The sequence below is a fragment of the Salvelinus alpinus genome, chromosome 23 (assembly GCF_045679555.1).
Source record: "Salvelinus alpinus chromosome 23, SLU_Salpinus.1, whole genome shotgun sequence".
Taxonomy (NCBI): domain Eukaryota; kingdom Metazoa; phylum Chordata; class Actinopteri; order Salmoniformes; family Salmonidae; genus Salvelinus; species Salvelinus alpinus.
In genome coordinates this window covers 23,729,322-23,746,142 of record NC_092108.1, presented here as the reverse complement: position 1 = coordinate 23,746,142, position 16,821 = coordinate 23,729,322, and the positions used below count along the sequence as shown (strand labels likewise).

Sequence of the window (16,821 nt, the reverse complement as noted above, 5' to 3'; positions counted from 1 at the left end):
TCCATTAGGATGATAGAAACTCTAATTATTTAGTGTAATGATTTTTAAAAGTATTTCTATACAGCCTACACTTCCTCCTTCTGAACTTCTAACAGGAGTGGGACAGTGTGGCTTTGATCTCAAGAGCAGCTGCTCACCGATTTGAAGGGTCCAACAGTTCCACCTCTGACATAGCCAAAATTCCCGCTATGTTGGTGTCTGCTAATGCTGGTTAACTCTTGATCTGATTGAATCTACGACAAAGTCCCTCCGCTCCATGTTAATCAGTGGCAGTCGGTGTCGTTTAAGATGAGGGAGGACGATTTTTATGAGCATGGCCTTATTTCTATTACAGTATATTGGATGACTGTCATTCCATTCACCCAGCTCAATGTAACATAGGTTTAGGTTACTACATGATACTCACATTTTCCCTATATCCATCATGAGGTTGCTACGACCTAGTTTACAATATAGGTGCACAGGTCGAGAGAAAAATGTAAGTAATCAAGATGACACATTTAATACCGCCTTGCACGCTCTTGCCTGCATCTAGCTGATCTAGAGTGTAATCATTAGTCTAACAGTTGCAAACAAGAGTATCTATTGGACATTTTCAGGTATGTTTATCCCCGTTCCGTTGACTTCCGTTTAAGAAATGGCTGAATGAATACACCCCTGATCACACGCAAACACAGTTCATGTTCATAGCAGCCACATACAAACAGTATGATCACTTTTCTTGATGTATAATTCCTTCTCGGATCTACACACTCTCCTCCTTTCACCTTCGCTTGTGGACTTTAGTGCACAACACATCAGCTGTCTGTGACCAGGCAAAAAAAACATTTCAAGCCAAACCTTCATATATAACCACTAACTGCTATACAAGGCCTACATCATTGTCACCATATTAGCTGACAACATAGTCAACATAGCTACTAGAACTAACGGGTTAGTAAACCCGCTACAATCATGCAGTACATTGTAGTCAGCCAGCAAGCGGGCCCAGGTGGCAATAAATTAATAAAACCAAAAGCTTACCTTGACTTGGAAGAGTTCTAGTGTTGGATAGCCATTGCCAGCTAGCTAACATAGCATCCCTCTCTGTTTGAGCTGGGTGTTCGAGTAGGCTAAACTAGCTAGCTGCATTCGGTAGCTAAGTAAGTGAAAGTAAAAGTGAAAAAAAGAAATACAACAAAATACAGCTGGCTCTCTCTTGCTTCTCCTTCATTTTTGAAGAATTTGTTTCATAACTGTTCAACTGTTGTCTTTCTCTCTCTTTGAGTCATCTACTCAGCAAATGTTATGCACTGCAGTGCTAGCTAGCTGTAGCTTATGCTTTCAGTACTAGATTCATTCTCTGATCCTTTGGGTGGACAACATGTTTATGCTGCAAGAGCTCTGATGGGTTGGTGGACATCCTCCGGAAGTTGTCATTACTGTGTAAGTCTATGGAAGGGGGTGAGATCCATGAGTCTCCTAAGTTTTGTATTGAAGTCAATGTACCCAGAGGAGGGAAACTAGCTGACCTCCGGCTACACCATGGTGCTACCATACAGAGTGCTGTTGAGGCTACTGTAGACCTTTATTGCAAAACAGTGCGTTTTAATCAATTATTTGGTGAAGTGAATATATTTAGTATATTTGTATCTAAAAATGATAACCTTTTAAATGTTTCACTATTTTTATATTCATGAAATTCACTGAGGATGGTCCTCCACTTCCTCCTCTGAGGAACCTTCACTGACCATTGCTCCATCATGAAAAAAGGATCTGAATACATTGGAGGCCTTGCACCCAAAAGCGCTGCGCATACTGAGTGTCTCTACTAGTGAAAGGGCCACAAAGATTAGTTATGTTGCCAAAGAAAATCAGATTAGGTGTATTTAGCTTCAAGAAAAAGAACAAACAAGTTAGGATGTTGCAACTAGTCGTTTTTTTGACAGAGCCCATGTTTTGTACAATGTTGCCTAACGTAATCTTGCCTCCGTACCATGGCATTAGCCCCACTAGTCTAAGCTGGTCAGGCGATTGCATTGCAGCATTGATAAACTAAGCTGATCATACTGATTAATTAGGTAAAACGTCTAATCTGAGAAACAAACAGGCATGTCGCAACTAATCACTTCTGTAAAAGCACAGATCATGATGACCATAAAAGCCTGGCTTGTGCAATACTGTATGTGACAAAAGACTTTGAAACACCATTGCCATGATTATAGCAGCAACAAATCTAAGCAGAAATAATTACAGTATGTACTCTGCTGATAGGATAAAAGGGGAAATGTAACGTTTGACTAACATCTGGTGTAACAAGATACTACAGTCTCAGAACACTAATAAGTCAGGCATGACACAAATGTGTGCTTTCTTGTTTATTTACATTTTTTTACAGCTTCAATATGAGGGATGCTTGGCCTTTCAAAAACCAAGACTACAGGAGATGACATTTATTTTCAGAATTCTGAAAAACACTGCAAAACAAAGCTAATAATTGAAACACGTGTGTTGTCTTTTAATGTCACCGTGAAACCATGAGAGAAATCTTCCCCCTCTTACAAATATCTTTGGGACAGAGGTTTGCAAATGCATACTCAAGCCAGTGTAAACTCTAATGGGAAATACTTATCTCCCACAAACACAATGACAAACGATACATCTAAAAGGTAGGAGATACACAAACATCAATACAGAAAAGGGTATCACTATTATATAAACAAAAAATGTAATGGAAATAATTCACTGCAACGCTACTTCGCTACAAACATATATAAAAAAGCAAAAAAAACGCTGGCCTAGTTTTTTGTTTGTTTTTTACAGCAAGAAAGAAAATTGCACAATGATGACTGTGGGATTGAAAATACAGGTAAGTAAGCTAAGTACTTAAGGGAAGAAATATTATTCTATTCAATATTGTCTCATCCAAGACAAAGCAAACCTCTGTCCCCTTCACTCCGTCACTTCCACACAAAAACACACACTAGAATCAAGACAAGCAAAACAAAGCAGATGCACACTACTGAATCACACATTTCATGAATACATATTCAGCTATTGAGCTTTAGTTCAACTTGATATGTGACCAATGGTAGCATTGACAGCATTATCAATATCAATCTTAACTTCTGTGCTGCGAAAAGAAGAAATAATATTGAAAAGTGCAAGGTTATAGGTATATATATTAAAATAATGCTTCCGTTATTGTCCTATAAGTAAAGTGCAAATCTCGGGATCAGATTAATGTGTGTGCAAGCATTCCTAACTTTTAGACTGATCATCCTGCACATGCACAAACGAGCCCTTTACATTGTCTGACAGCTATGCTACTCCTCTTATTGTAAAACCTATAAACCTTACACAGAGTGATTGACATACAGCTCATCCACTTCTTCAGGCCATTTGGAATGGCAGTGGAGCCATTTATAATGGTAAATCTGAAAGACAAAACAAAAGGTAACGGATGTACACTAATGTTCAAAAGTTTGGGGTCACTTAGAAATGTTCTTGTTTTCGAAAGAAAATAACATTTTTTGTCCATTAAAATAACATCAAATTGATCAGAATCACAGAGTCGCATCTTCACTGTTGACGATGAGACTGGTATTTTGCGGGTACTATTTAATGAAGCTGCCAGTTGAGGACTGGTGAGGCATCGGTTTCTCAAACTAGACACTCTAATGTACTTGTCCTCTTGCTCAGTTGTACACCGGGGCCTCCCACTCCTCTTTCTATTCTGGTTAGAGCCAGTTTGCGCTGTTCTGTGAAAGGAGTAGTACACAGCATTGTACGAGATCTTCAGTTTCTTGGCAATTTCTCGCATGGAATAGCCTTCATTTCTCAGAACAAGAATAGACTGACGAGTTTCAGAAGAAAGGTCTTTGTTTCTGGCCATTTTGAGCCTGTAATCGAACCCACAAATGCTGATGCTCCAGATACTGAACTAGTCTAAAGAAGGCCAGTGTTATTGCTTCTTTAAACAGGACAACAGTTTTCAGCTGTGTTAACATAATTGCAAAAGGGATTTCTAATGATCAATTAGTCTTTTGAAATTATAAACTTGAATTAGCTAACACAACGTGCCATTGGAACACAGGAGTGATGGTTGCTCATAATGGGCCTCTGTACGCCTATGTAGATATTCTATAAAGAATCTACCTTTTCCAGCTAAAATAGTCATTTACAACATTAACAATGTCTACACTGTATTTCTGATCAATTTGATGTTATTTTAATGGACAAAAAATGTGCTTTTCTTTCAAAAACAAGGACATTTTTAAGTGACCCCAAACTTTTGAACGGTAGTGTATGTGTTTCTCCATTAAACATATCATAGTCTAATAGAGGATGGGTTTTGGGTGATTTCTGCACTGTGTATGTGCATACTATAATTGTTTTTGTTGTAATCCTAAAAGGAGACTATGCTCTGTAACTTATTTTATTTTGAAACACTAAAACAGGGTACGCTTCAGTCCGTAGAGAGATAACCATTATTGCGCCACCATGCCGGCTTTCCTGTAGCTGTTTTGCCATTACTAAGTCATATTCAGAGTGCGGGATTTTGAGACTTTAGAAGACTGATGAGTCATAATATTGTCTTGTTGTCATGGTTGTCATGGTGAATAATGATTGGCTGGGATGGGATGCCACCGAGACCTGCTCAAGTGGAAATGCAGTGAGCCATCACTACAGTAACAGCCCCTCCCCCTCTTCTGACCATAACATCACCAACCCAATCCTAGTACTGTATTCAACAGCTGACTCAGGAACCCAGTCCACCACAGACGCACATATTATGCCTGCTTGTCCTCCTATGTAGGCAGCTGCCTAATGTTGCCTTCTTTCAGTCAGACCATGACTCAGCCAGTTCAGTTCAGAGCCAGTTCAGTTCCAGTTCAGAGCCAGTTCCAGTTCAGAGCCAGTTCCAGTTCTGAGCCAGTTCAAGTTCCAGTTCAGAGCCAGTTCCAGTTCAGAGCCAGAGCCAGTTCAGAGCCAGTTCCAGTTCCAGTTCAGAGCCAGTTCCAGTTCAGAGCCAGTCCCAGTTCAGAGCCAGTCCCAGTTCAGAGCCAGTCCCAGTTCCAGTTCAGAGCCAGTTCCAGTTCAGAGCCAGTTCCAGTTCCAGTTCAGAGACAGTTCCAGTTCAGAGCCAGTCCCAGTTCAGAGCCAGTTCCAGGTGATGGGTGGATGGATCCAAGTCTTTTCATTGTTAATCACTAGTGTTTCCATAGTCTCTCTCTCGTATGTCATCACCGACCAAGACACTGTGCTGCTCCTTATCCCAAGGTAAAAAGCAGAGGGGAAGGGGGCAGCATGTGTGTGTTTGTTGGGGCTGGTGGAAGTGTGTGTGTATGTGTGCGTGTGTTTGTAGGGGGGTGGCAAGGCAGAGCTCGGCAGAAGGGGGTAGTGTTGTATTTAGGGTCCGTGGTCAGTTGGTCTCGTAAGTGGAGAGCAGGGCGGCGTCCACAGGCTCCATGCAGGAGGGACAGGTGAAGGACCTCATCAGCCAGTCGTCTATACAGTCCATGTGGTAGATGTGCATACAGGGCAGAAACCGGATGGGGTCCCCGTACACAAAGTCCATCATACATATCACACACCTAGAAAATGGGTCAATACATGTATGAATAGTGGTTTTGATCATTTTTTCCTCAGCCCTTTAACTGACCAGGAAAAACTCTGGGCACTAGTTATGTTATACAAACACAGTTACATGCTACAACTAGGGTCAGAGTTTTACCTGCTCAGGTCACATGAACAGTGACCTTTATCAATTACATCAGAGAATAAAAACAGTGGTAAACTAATAATATTAAGATATTAATAAAAACAGTGGTAAACAGATGCTTACTCTCTGATTTTCTTCTCAGAGCCGTCCCGTCCTCCGTCGTAGACACCCCGGGGGAGGTGCTGGATGAGGCCGATACGCTGGGCGATACGGACCTGCTCCTCCTCAGTCAGCTGGCTGGCCAGGCGGGCCTGGCTGGGGGTGGGGTGGTACACCGGCATGTGGGCCTCCTGGAAAAAACATACAGAAAGTCAATCCATGGGCCAACTCAACTGAACTGATCCCATGACCCAGTGTTTCAACAACCATGGTATAAGCGGGGTTGGGTGGTCTGTTCCACCTAATGACGTATATACAGTTGAAGTCGGAGGTTTACATACACCATGGCCAAATATAATTAAACTCAGTTTTCCACAATTCCTGACATTTAATCAAAGTAGAAATTCCCTGTCTTAGGTCAGTTAGGATCACCATTTTATTTTAAGAATGTGAAATGTCAGAATAATAGTAGAAAGAATGATTTATTTCAGCTTTAATTTCTTTCATCACATTCCCAGTGTGTCAGAAGTTTACATACACTCAATTAGTATTTGGTAGCGTTGCCTTTAAATAGTTTAACTTGGGTCAAACGTTTCAGGTAGCCTTCCACAAGCTTCCCACAATAGGTTGGGTGAATTTTGGCCCATTCTTCCTGACAGAGCTGGTGTAACTGAGTCAGGTTTGTAGGCCTCCTTGCTCGCACACGCTTTTTCAGTTTTACCCACAAATTGTCCATAGGATTGAGGTTAGGGCTTTGTGATGGCCACTCCAATACCTTGACTTTGTTGTCTTTAAGCCATTTTGCCACAACTTTGGAAGTATGCTTGGGGTCATTGTCCATTTGGAAGACCCATTTGCGACCAAGCTTTAACTTCCTGACTGATGTCTTGAGATGTTGCTTCAATATATCCACATAATTGTCTTACCTCATGATGCCATCTATTTTGTGAAGTGCACCAGTCCGTCCTGCAGCAAAGCACCCCCACAACATGATGCTGCCACCCGCGTGCTTCACGGTTGGGATGGTGTTCTTCGGCTTGCAAGCCTCCCCCTTTTTCCTCCAAACATAATGATGGTCATTATGGCCAAACAGTTCTATTTTTGTTTCATCAGACCAAAGGACATTTCTCCAAAAAGTACAATCTTTGTCCCCATGTGCAGTTGCAAACCGTAGTCTGGCTTTTTCTATGGTGGTTTTGGAGCAGTGGCTTCTTCCTTGCTGAGCGGCCTTTCAGGTTATGTCGATATAGGACACATTTTACTGTGGATATAGACACTTTTGTACATGTTTCATCCAGCATCTTCACAAGGTCCTTTGCTGTTGTTCTGGGATTGATTTGCACTTTTCACACCAAAGTACATTAATCTCTTGGAGATAGAACGCGTCTCCTTCCTGAGCGGTTGTCACGCCCTGGCCTTAGTATTCTTTGTTTTCTGAAATATTTTGGTTAGGTCAGGGTGTGACAGGGGGGGATGTGTCTATGTCTATGTGTAGTGTTTAGTGTCAGCACTATTTTGTTTAATATAGCTTCACGGTCGTCTGTTTGTTTTGTTTTGTAAAAGTGTTCGTTTTTCGTGTTTCGTCTTCTCTAAATAAAAGAAGATGTATTTCTCTCACGCTGCGCCTTGGTCCACTCTTCCTCATCAAGACGATCGTGACAGCGGTATGACGGCTGTGTGGTCCCATGGTGTTTGTACTTGTGTACTATTGTTTGTACAGATGAACATGGTACCTTCAGGCGTTTGGAAATTGCTCCCAAGGATGAACCAGACTTGTGGAGGTGTACATTTTTATTCTGAGGTCTTGGGTTGATTTCATTTGATTTTCCCATGATGTCAAGCAAAGAGGCACTGAGTTTGAAGGCAGGCCTTGAAATACATCCACATGTACACCTCCAATTGACTCAAATGAAGTCAATTAGCCTATCAGAAGCTTCTAAAGCCATGACATAATTTTCTGGAATTTTCCAAGCTGTTTAAAGGCACAGTCAACTTAGTGTATGTAAACTTCTGACCCACTGAAATTGTGATACAGTGAACTATCAGTGAAATAATCTGTCTGTAAACAATTGTTGGAAAAATTACTTGTGTCATGCACAAAGTAGATGTTCTAACCAAGTTGCCAAAACTATAGTTTGTTAACAAGAAATTTGTGGAGTGGTTGAAAAACGAGTTTTAATGACTCCAACCTAAGTGTATGTAAACTTCCAACTTCAATTGTAAACCCTGGATTGCTGATGCTATATATTGGCCATTGAAAGGCATTGAAGCCACTGGTCGGCCATATTGGCGACAGTATTTCAATTAAATGGTTCAAGGACAAAATTACATGTATTTATTCAGTTGTTGTAGTGGGGACAGTAACATTAGTAGTCTTAAATAAATACTTTAAAGATTTTTTTATTTATTTTTGTTCATTTTCTTTTTAATGTTTAGCTCACATAATATAATTTAAAAGTATGCACTAAAGTGTCTGTAATAGAATAAACGTGTCAAAAACAAATATAGACATTAATAAATGCATTTCTAAATCTTCCAAAATAATTTGTATAATTGAGGAATACCAAGATGGATGTGCGTGCGGTGGCTTCAATACAGCGCCACCTGTCAGTCATCCAGGGTTTATACACATACATCATCGGTTCCACCCCGCCTATAAGAGTTTGTCTTGCATTTGTTTCAATTGACAATGTTGTTGCCAGAGGGAACCTGGAAATTAAACTAGCAGAAACACTGCCACGGCAAATCCAATTCATAGACAATTACACTACTTTTGGGCAGCCAGCGTATGACTCGGCAGCTATCTAGTATTGGGTGATTTGAGGTGGAATCATGTGTGAGGCCTATATGAAAGTGTGATACAACAAGGAGAAAGAAGGAGTCTATCATAATGGTTTATCACGATGTGTGTTCTGCGCTGTGGCGAGCCAAAACACACACCCTGCCATGGATAAAGCAGCCGGAAAAAACTGCCCAGTCTGGACATTCTTGGCAAGCCTGTTTAGAACACTTTTGTGAGATTGAAAAGCATTTGGGCATTAAAAGTGTTGTGTGTGTGTTTTTCTCTTTGTGTGACTGAGTATGTTCAACTATTGATATGTGAAAACTCAGACCCATAACAATCAGTTGCAAATAGGCCTACCTATGAAAACAATAATTTCAATGCAACACTATTGCTCAGCCCTTTAAATATTTTATTGTGGCTCATCTGATGTAGCCTAGCTTTTAAAACCATACATTTGACAGCAACAATTCACTTTAAACTATACCTAGATGAATGAGTCAGTAATGGTATGGAATCATATAAAAGAAAATAAATAATCTAGCTAAATAATTAGGAAATATTTGACCAGATTCTCTAAAGATGTTCAATGCACTTGACCCCTGGGTCTTGCATGATTCTGTCAATTCGCATAGCAATACTTAAAGCTAGGGTTCTTAATTGAAGCAATAACAAAGTGGTTACCCCGCCTCTGTTTTGGTAAAATGCTGAGGGATGGGCCTGGAGAAATGGAACCCCTCTCAAATTAATTCAGAGCTATGGATGCAATAAGGACTGACCATCCACGATATCAAAATTATAATTATAACCATGATTAGAGGCTATACAGTGTTTGTTTACATTTAGCAAAATTGTTTACAAACAAAACAAGCTTATATTTTGGGTTCTGATAGGGTACGAATGTTGAACTAAGCTCATGAGGCATTTATCAGTTATATTCTTCAAGAATCAGTGGTTATAACTATATAATGAATGTATAAGTCCAACAATAAATGTAGCAACTAAGGATTCTAGCTTTAACATTAGTAGCTATAAAGTCTGACCTGGTAAGGCGGAGGTGGCTCCAAATCCGGGTCTGCCTCCCCATAACTTGCTCTGTCAGACTGGGATTCGTGAAGCAAAGATATATCGTCGGACGTCGGCGATTTGAGACAATTGCCCATGTCCACTTCTCAGTCCCTCGTTGTTTAGCTAGCTTGTAAACTTGCTATTGTTCGTTTACAACCAAATGTATCTTCCCCTCGTTGAAGAAGTAATGTTATTACACATTAAATACTATTTAACAACCCATTAAAACATAATATATATATGTTCATATAAACACTAGCTCGAGACCCATCAGCTGTCCAAGCTATTCAACATCATCAGACCATCACAGTCAAAACAAAGAGCTAGCTAGATACTGCTGCTAGCTAACGCTTTTGGCTAACCAGCTAGTGACTTCCTTGATTAATATCATTCACTCCTCGGCCTAAGATTTGAAATGAAAAACGTTCGCTCAAATAGAAACTATCATAACGACATTAGCGATAGAACATCTATATTCTTCACAAATATAGACCACTGACTTCGCGAATAAAGTAAGTGTCTGGCTAGCTTGCAATATTATTCAATTCTTTCAACCTGAACTTGGCGTCCATTGGATATGACGTAACGGCTTTAGTGTTGTTGACTTTGTCATAAGGTGAGTGAGGAGTTTGCTTTTTGCACTTTCATTGGATGGTTGCAATGCAACGTCACACAAGGAAATGAAAAGTGGTGGCTGGCACAAGACCCAAAACAGTCTGTTATTTCAGTTTTTTTTGAATGATATACAATTTTGTTCTTAAACAAAGATCACAATTGTTGGTTTAATCTCATAATTCATGTATAGTTATTCCCTGAAGTGGTCTACTGTAAAGTGTAAACAACATGTGCAGTTGCAAACCGTAGTCTGGCTTTTTTTATGGTGGTTTTGGAGCAGTGGCTTCTTCCTTGCTGAGCGGCCTTTCAGGTTATGTCGATATAGGACACATTTTACTGTGGATATAGACACTTTTGTACCAGTTTCATCCAGCATCTTCACAAGGTCCTTTGCTGTTGTTCTGGGATTGATTTGCACTTTTCGCACCAAAGTACATTAATCTCTTGGAGATAGAACGCGTCTCCTTCCTGAGCGGTATGACGGCTGTGTGGTCGACATAACCTGAAAGGCCGCTCAGCAAGGAAGAAGCCACTGCTCCAAAACCACCATAAAACAACATTCAGCAAAATGTTTATTCCTGACTTTACCCAGACATTAGAGCCTTATGGAGAGTTATATAAGGATTAGAGTTGACCATTGGTCTACATCAGATACCGAGACAAGCAGCCACATAACTGCAATTAAGGATACTTTTCTTGGAATTTAGGAAACTTTTATTCATACTGTATATACAACTATTTTACACATATAAACCAAACAACTATTTGCATTCAAGGAACTTATTATACAATTCTCTGTTTTTTGGTTAAATGAGTTTCACAGAATCATTACCCTTTTTCAGGCAAATAAAACAAATACATATACATGTACCTTAAATGAACATTCCAGAAATATCCTATTCCACCCTTCAAGTGTGTTGTGAGCTGAAAGGGATATGTTCTCTTACAATCTTGCAGAAAGCATGGTATAAATGTACTGTACATTATTAGTAAACCATTCTAAATAACAGGTCAAATCAGGTGTGTTGAAAACATCTTCCTACATGTGTCGTCTGTAATGGCTCATACAGTATTTTTATAAACCAATCTAGGTAGAAAATATACAGTTGCAGTGAGGTATCTGACACGTACTGATTACGTGGTAGGCTAATGAAGAAGAGGAGAACATGGATGGCTACATTGATGAAGAAAATACTAAAGTTCATGATTGTTTCTGGCCAGTTATTGATTCCGGAAGATGAGAAGGAATGAATCAGTCAAATGTTTAAAAAAATATTGTAACATCTGAAGAAAAACAGGTACAGTACAGTACATCGACAAGATGAAGGTTGATTCAAGACAGCCACAGGTTCTGCTGGTTTTCCTATTGGCTTAATAAAGGTTTGGATTGAAGCCATGTTCTGGGTATAGTCCTAGTCATTTGGTTCTCTAGAGTCCTGTTCATAACAAAGCCATGTCTTTCAAATCACACTAGATATTTAGGCATTCCTTTTCTGAAAAATAATGAATACTTTTATTGAAAGCAATCACATTTCATGACATTGTTGGTTGTTGTCCATTGTCCTGCAAGTTGGTAAAAAAAGAAAAGAAAATCATACAGATTTCCAACAGAAGACAATGTGCCATTCACTTTTCTGCTTGTATTAATGATTGTTTTATTCCTTAAAAAAATTACAACAGGAGTTACATGGTTTACGTATGAATAGATTCTTATTAAAGAAGTGTGTTCCCTTTGTAGACAGTAAAGGGATAGGAAATCTAATGGTGGAGGGTGCAAAAGGTCAAAAATGAACTCAGCTCTACTAAAATTCGAAAAAACATTGCTTGATCAATTATTGTTTGGGTGTATTTTGTTACATAGACATGACTACATTTCATTCATTTATAAAGTACTTTTACAGTTACCCTTCTTTATGGCCATGTATCCTACTCAGACAATCAAGTGGTACTGGTGGCAAATTTATAGGAAAGAAACCCACATGTATTTACAAAAACCATGGCTTTCAAAGATATTGTTACTCCTTATTTTGCACATAGTTACATATTCACACCCCACACACACCGTTAAGAGCAACACTGAATCAATGCCAGAGAAACACCTTCAGATATGACAATACCTATTGACACAAATTACAATTCTATTCATTTCATCTCTTTTCTGTCCATCCAAGGCTATTTGAGGTTTATTATTACGCTCTTTATTTTGATAGTCAAAATATAAATGAACCACAGTCAAATATTTGTGGGTAGATATTTATTGTACATTTTCTGTGTGGATTTGAAAGGGATTCCACTTGCAAAAGTCAAAAACAATGTTCTTATTTTTGTTCTCCTCTCACATTTGAGCAAACATACTACAATCACACAGGTATGCAGTAGTAATGCAAGAGAGTGACAAATGTCCCTTTTCCTTTATAATGTAATACAACTTTAACTCTTTACTCCCTACGCTCCTTCTTCACCGCCCCTCCGCCTCCACTTCTTCCTCCTCCTAGCAGCGGTCGTCCTCTTCTGTGTCGCTGAGTGGCTCACAGCCCGCAACAGAGACCGTCTGAGCCAGGCGTTTCCGGAAGTGTCCGTTGGGGACCTGCCAGCCGCTCCTGGAACCCCGTCGAGCGGAGCTGAAGCTGGAGCTGGATGTGGAGCTGACCGTGTTAGCACGTCCCAGGCTGGTGGCTACCGCCGCCTCGAAAGTCAGCGTCTCCATGAACCCGGTGGGGTCCAGACTGTGCTCGTCCTCCTGCAGGGCCAGGTAGGGCTCCGACGGGTAGCGACGCAGGGGAGAGCCCTGCTGGTGGCGACGGCCCCTCGCCCCACTCTGTCCCTCTCCCCCTGCCCCCTCTCTGGAGGCTTCCCCTCGCCTCTGAGTCTCTGGGCTGCCCCTGTCGTCATCATCGTCCCCTGAGGGAGGGTGCGTGCGACACACCAGAGGAGAGTAAGAGATGTGGGGATGGGAGCGTGTTGAGGTCTGGGACAGGGGGCGACGGCTAGGAGTACTAGATTCAGAGGTGGGGATGGGGCTGTCGGAGCTGTTGCCCTGGACACAAGAGTGGAAACACATTTAATACAAATGTCTGACTGTTTTTTCACAAGTGTGTATGTGGCCTACCAGTTCTTCAAATGTGGGTATGTGTTTGTGTCTAGTTGGTCTAGTTGTGGCTTCAGGGGGTACTAATGGTGTATGGGTCTTTAATATGTGTCCTTGGTTAAGCATCCTGCATGTGTGTGGCCTACCTGTTTGTCCAGGGGGTGTGTGCGCTCACGGCTAGGGGAGTGTGAGGGTTGCAGGCTCCTCTCCTCGGAGGTACAGCGGGACGTGTCTGGGGAGAGGAGGTGGCGGCGCTCTTTAGACCTCCCGCGCTCCTTCTCTGTGTCCAACTGCCTCTTCCTTTCTGACCGCGACACTGGATGAGGAAGAGGAAGACCATGGCAAGGAGCACAGAGAGAGGGGCGCAGCAACAGATAAAAAGAGAGGGGGACAGAGAGGGACAACAACAGATAAAGAGAGAGGGGGACAACAACAGATAAAGAGAGAGGGGGACAGAGAGACACAACAACAGATAAAGAGAGAGGAGGACAGAGAGAGACAACAACAGATAAAGAGAGAGGAGGACAGAGAGAGACAACAACAGATAAAGAGAGAGGGGGACAGAGAGAGACAACAACAGATAAAGAGAGAGGGGGACAGAGAGAGACAACAACAGATAAAGAGAGAGGGGGACAGAGAGATACAACAACAGATAAAGAGAGAGGGGGACAGAGAGAGACAACAACAGATAAAGAGAGAGGGGGACAGAGAGAGACAACAACAGATAAAGAGAGAGGAGGACAGAGAGAGACAACAACAGATAAAGAGAGAGGGGGACAGAGAGAGACAACAACAGATAAAGAGAGAGGGGGACAGAGAGAGACAACAACAGATAAAGAGAGAGGGGGACAGAGAGAGACAACAACAGATAAAGAGAGAGGGGGACAGAGAGAGACAACAACAGATAAAGAGAGAGGGGGACAGAGAGAGACAACAACAGATAAAGAGAGAGGGGGACAGAGAGGGACAACAACAGATAAAGAGAGAGGGGGACAGAGAGGGACAACAACAGATAAAGAGAGAGGGGGACAGAGAGGGACAACAACAGATAAAGAGAGAGGGGGACAGAGAGAGACAACAACAGATAAAGAGAGAGGGGGACAGAGAGAGACAACAACAGATAAAGAGAGAGGGGGACAGAGAGAGACAACAACAGATAAAGAGAGAGGGGGACAGAGAGAGACAACAACAGATAAAGAGAGAGGGGGACAGAGAGGGACAACAACAGATAAAGAGAGAGGGGGACAGAGAGAGACAACAACAGATAAAGAGAGAGGGGGACAGAGAGAGACAACAACAGATAAAGAGAGAGGGGGACAGAGAGAGACAACAACAGATAAAGAGAGAGGGGGACAGAGAGAGACAACAACAGATAAAGAGAGAGGGGGACAGAGAGAGACAACAACAGATAAAGAGAGAGGGTATGATGAAAGGACAGGATTGAAGCTACATGCTTACGCCCATAAGTCGAACAATTAGCCTACAGTAAACACTGTAAGTCAATAGATAACAACGTTATCAGTACACTGTAGATCAATAGATAGCAACGTTATCAGTACACTGTAGATCAGTAAACAGTAACGTTATCAGTACACTGTCGATCAGTAGATAGCAACGTTATCAGTACACTGTAGATCAGTAAACAGTAACGTTATCACTACACTGTATATCAGTAAACAGTAACGTTATCACTACACTGTCGATCAGTAGATAGCAATGTTATCACTACACTGTAGATCAGTAAACAGTAACGTTATAACTACACTGTAGATCAGTAAACAGTAACATTATCACTACACTGTAAATCAGTAAACAGCAACGTTATCACTACACTGTATATCAGTAAACAGTAACGTTATCAGTACACTGTCGATCAGTAGATAGCAACGTTATCAGTACACTGTAGATCAGTAAACAGTAACGTTATAACTACACTGTAGATCAGTAAACAGTAACATTATCACTACACTGTAAATCAGTAAACAGCAACGTTATCACTACACTATAAATCAGTAAACAGTAACATTATCAGTACATTGTAAATCAGTAAACTGTAACGTTATAACTACACTGTAGATCAGTAAACAGTAACGTTATAACTACACTGTATATCAGTAAACAGTAACATTATCAGGACACTGTAGATCAGTAAACAGTAACATTATCAGTACACTGTAGATCAGTAAACAGTAACATTATCAGTACACTGTAGATCAGTAAACAGTAACGTTATAACTACACTGTATATCAGTAAACAGTAACATTATCAGTACACTGTAGATCAGTAAACAGTAACGTTATAACTACACTGTATATCAGTAAACAGTAACATTATCAGGACACTGTAGATCAGTAAACAGTAACATTATCAGTACACTGTAGATCAGTAAACAGTAACATTATCAGTACACTGTAGATCAGTAAACAGTAACATTATCAGTACACTGTAGATCAGTAAACAGTAACGTTATAACTACACTGTAGATCAGTAAACAGTAACGTTATCACTACACTGTAGATCAGTAAACAGTAATGTTATCAGTACACTGTAGATCAGTAAACAGTAATGTTATCAGTACACTGTAGATCAGTAAACAGTAATGTTATCAGTACACTGTAGATCAGTAAACAGTAACATTATCAGTACACTGTAGATCAGTAAACAGTAATGTTATCACTACACTGTAAATCAGTAAACAGTAACGTTATAACTACACTGTATATCAGTAAACAGCAACATTATCACTACACTGTAGATCAGTAAACAGTATGTTGATGACAAGTGGATAATCATTGATGCACTTAGGATAAAGACATAAAAAAGACATGGAAAAATAAGAACTCTTTAAACATACAATAACCACACACGAATACCACCCCTCATCATGCCAGTGGGACTGATAAGAGGAGAGGTCACGTGAGTAGAGAGTGGAGACTGACCGGCAGCCTTGTAGCTCTTGTGGCGTGGTCTGTACAGTCTATCAGGACTTTTCTTCTCCTCCTGCCACAGGCCATTCACCCTCTGGTCAGCCACAGTGGATGAGGACCGCTTCATAGAGCCACTGGCCATCTCGGTCTGCACACGCACACAGGCACACACACACACACACACGCACACGCACACGCACACGTACATGGCCATACACACAGAGGAGGGGACAACCAAATACCCACAAATACCATAAAATACGTTTTATTACTTTGGAAGAAATCCATCCATAATTCCTATCCATGCTCACTATTCCAGGCAATTAACAGGTCAACTAGGACGCTTGGACCGCCTAATTTTCCCCCTCAACTCATTGTGGAGAGAGAGACAGAGAGAGAGGTAAGGCAAAACATACCAGTAACCCAGGATCAATAAAACACCATTCTGAACCGCTAGCATTCCGTAGAAAAACATCCATGTTGATTATATCTCTCCAGACACACCAGCAGCAAACGGAAGACACATAAAATAAATGT

General features: G+C 40.9%; 2 protein-coding genes across 5 annotated transcripts in view; both read right to left on the bottom strand.

Annotated features, from left to right (window-relative positions):
- Positions 1-2,344: 2,344 nt before the first annotated feature.
- On the bottom strand, positions 2,345-10,229 carry LOC139550617 (RING finger protein 11-like). Its single transcript, XM_071361618.1, has 3 exons — positions 9,629-10,229; positions 5,828-5,994; positions 2,345-5,576 (listed from the first exon to the last, which is right to left on the bottom strand). Exons 1-3 carry the CDS (start codon positions 9,746-9,748, stop codon positions 5,405-5,407), a joined length of 459 nt encoding a protein of 152 aa, XP_071217719.1. The 5' UTR covers positions 9,749-10,229; the 3' UTR covers positions 2,345-5,404.
- A 1,524-nt stretch (positions 10,230-11,753) lies between these two features.
- Positions 11,754-16,821, bottom strand: part of LOC139550616 (voltage-dependent R-type calcium channel subunit alpha-1E-like) — a 73,651-nt gene continuing 68,583 nt past the window's right edge. For 3 of the 4 annotated variants that reach the window (XM_071361614.1, XM_071361615.1, XM_071361616.1), the window contains 3 exons: positions 16,297-16,432; positions 13,503-13,672; positions 11,754-13,305 (listed from right to left, as the gene is read on the bottom strand). In XM_071361614.1, coding sequence (XP_071217715.1) covers positions 12,760-13,305; positions 13,503-13,672; positions 16,297-16,432 — 852 coding nt within the window. In that variant the 3' untranslated portion in view covers positions 11,754-12,759. The remainder of the gene's footprint in view (positions 13,306-13,502; positions 13,673-16,296; positions 16,433-16,821) is intronic. The other variant, XM_071361617.1, reaches the window with a different exon arrangement.

What these genes read in the sequence shown, in the direction of transcription:
- LOC139550617 (XM_071361618.1), bottom strand. Translation starts at nt 9,748, where the DNA reads ATGGGCAATTGTCTCAAATCGCCGACGTCCGACGATATATCTTTGCTT. An exon ending in AGCCACCTCCGCCTTACCAG is followed by an intron (nt 5,995 to 9,628) that starts GTCAGACTTTAT and finishes TGTTTTTTCCAG; the next exon opens with GAGGCCCACATGCCGGTGTA. An exon ending in TCTGAGAAGAAAATCAGAGA is followed by an intron (nt 5,577 to 5,827) that starts GTAAGCATCTGT and finishes CCCATTTTCTAG; the next exon opens with GTGTGTGATATGTATGATGG.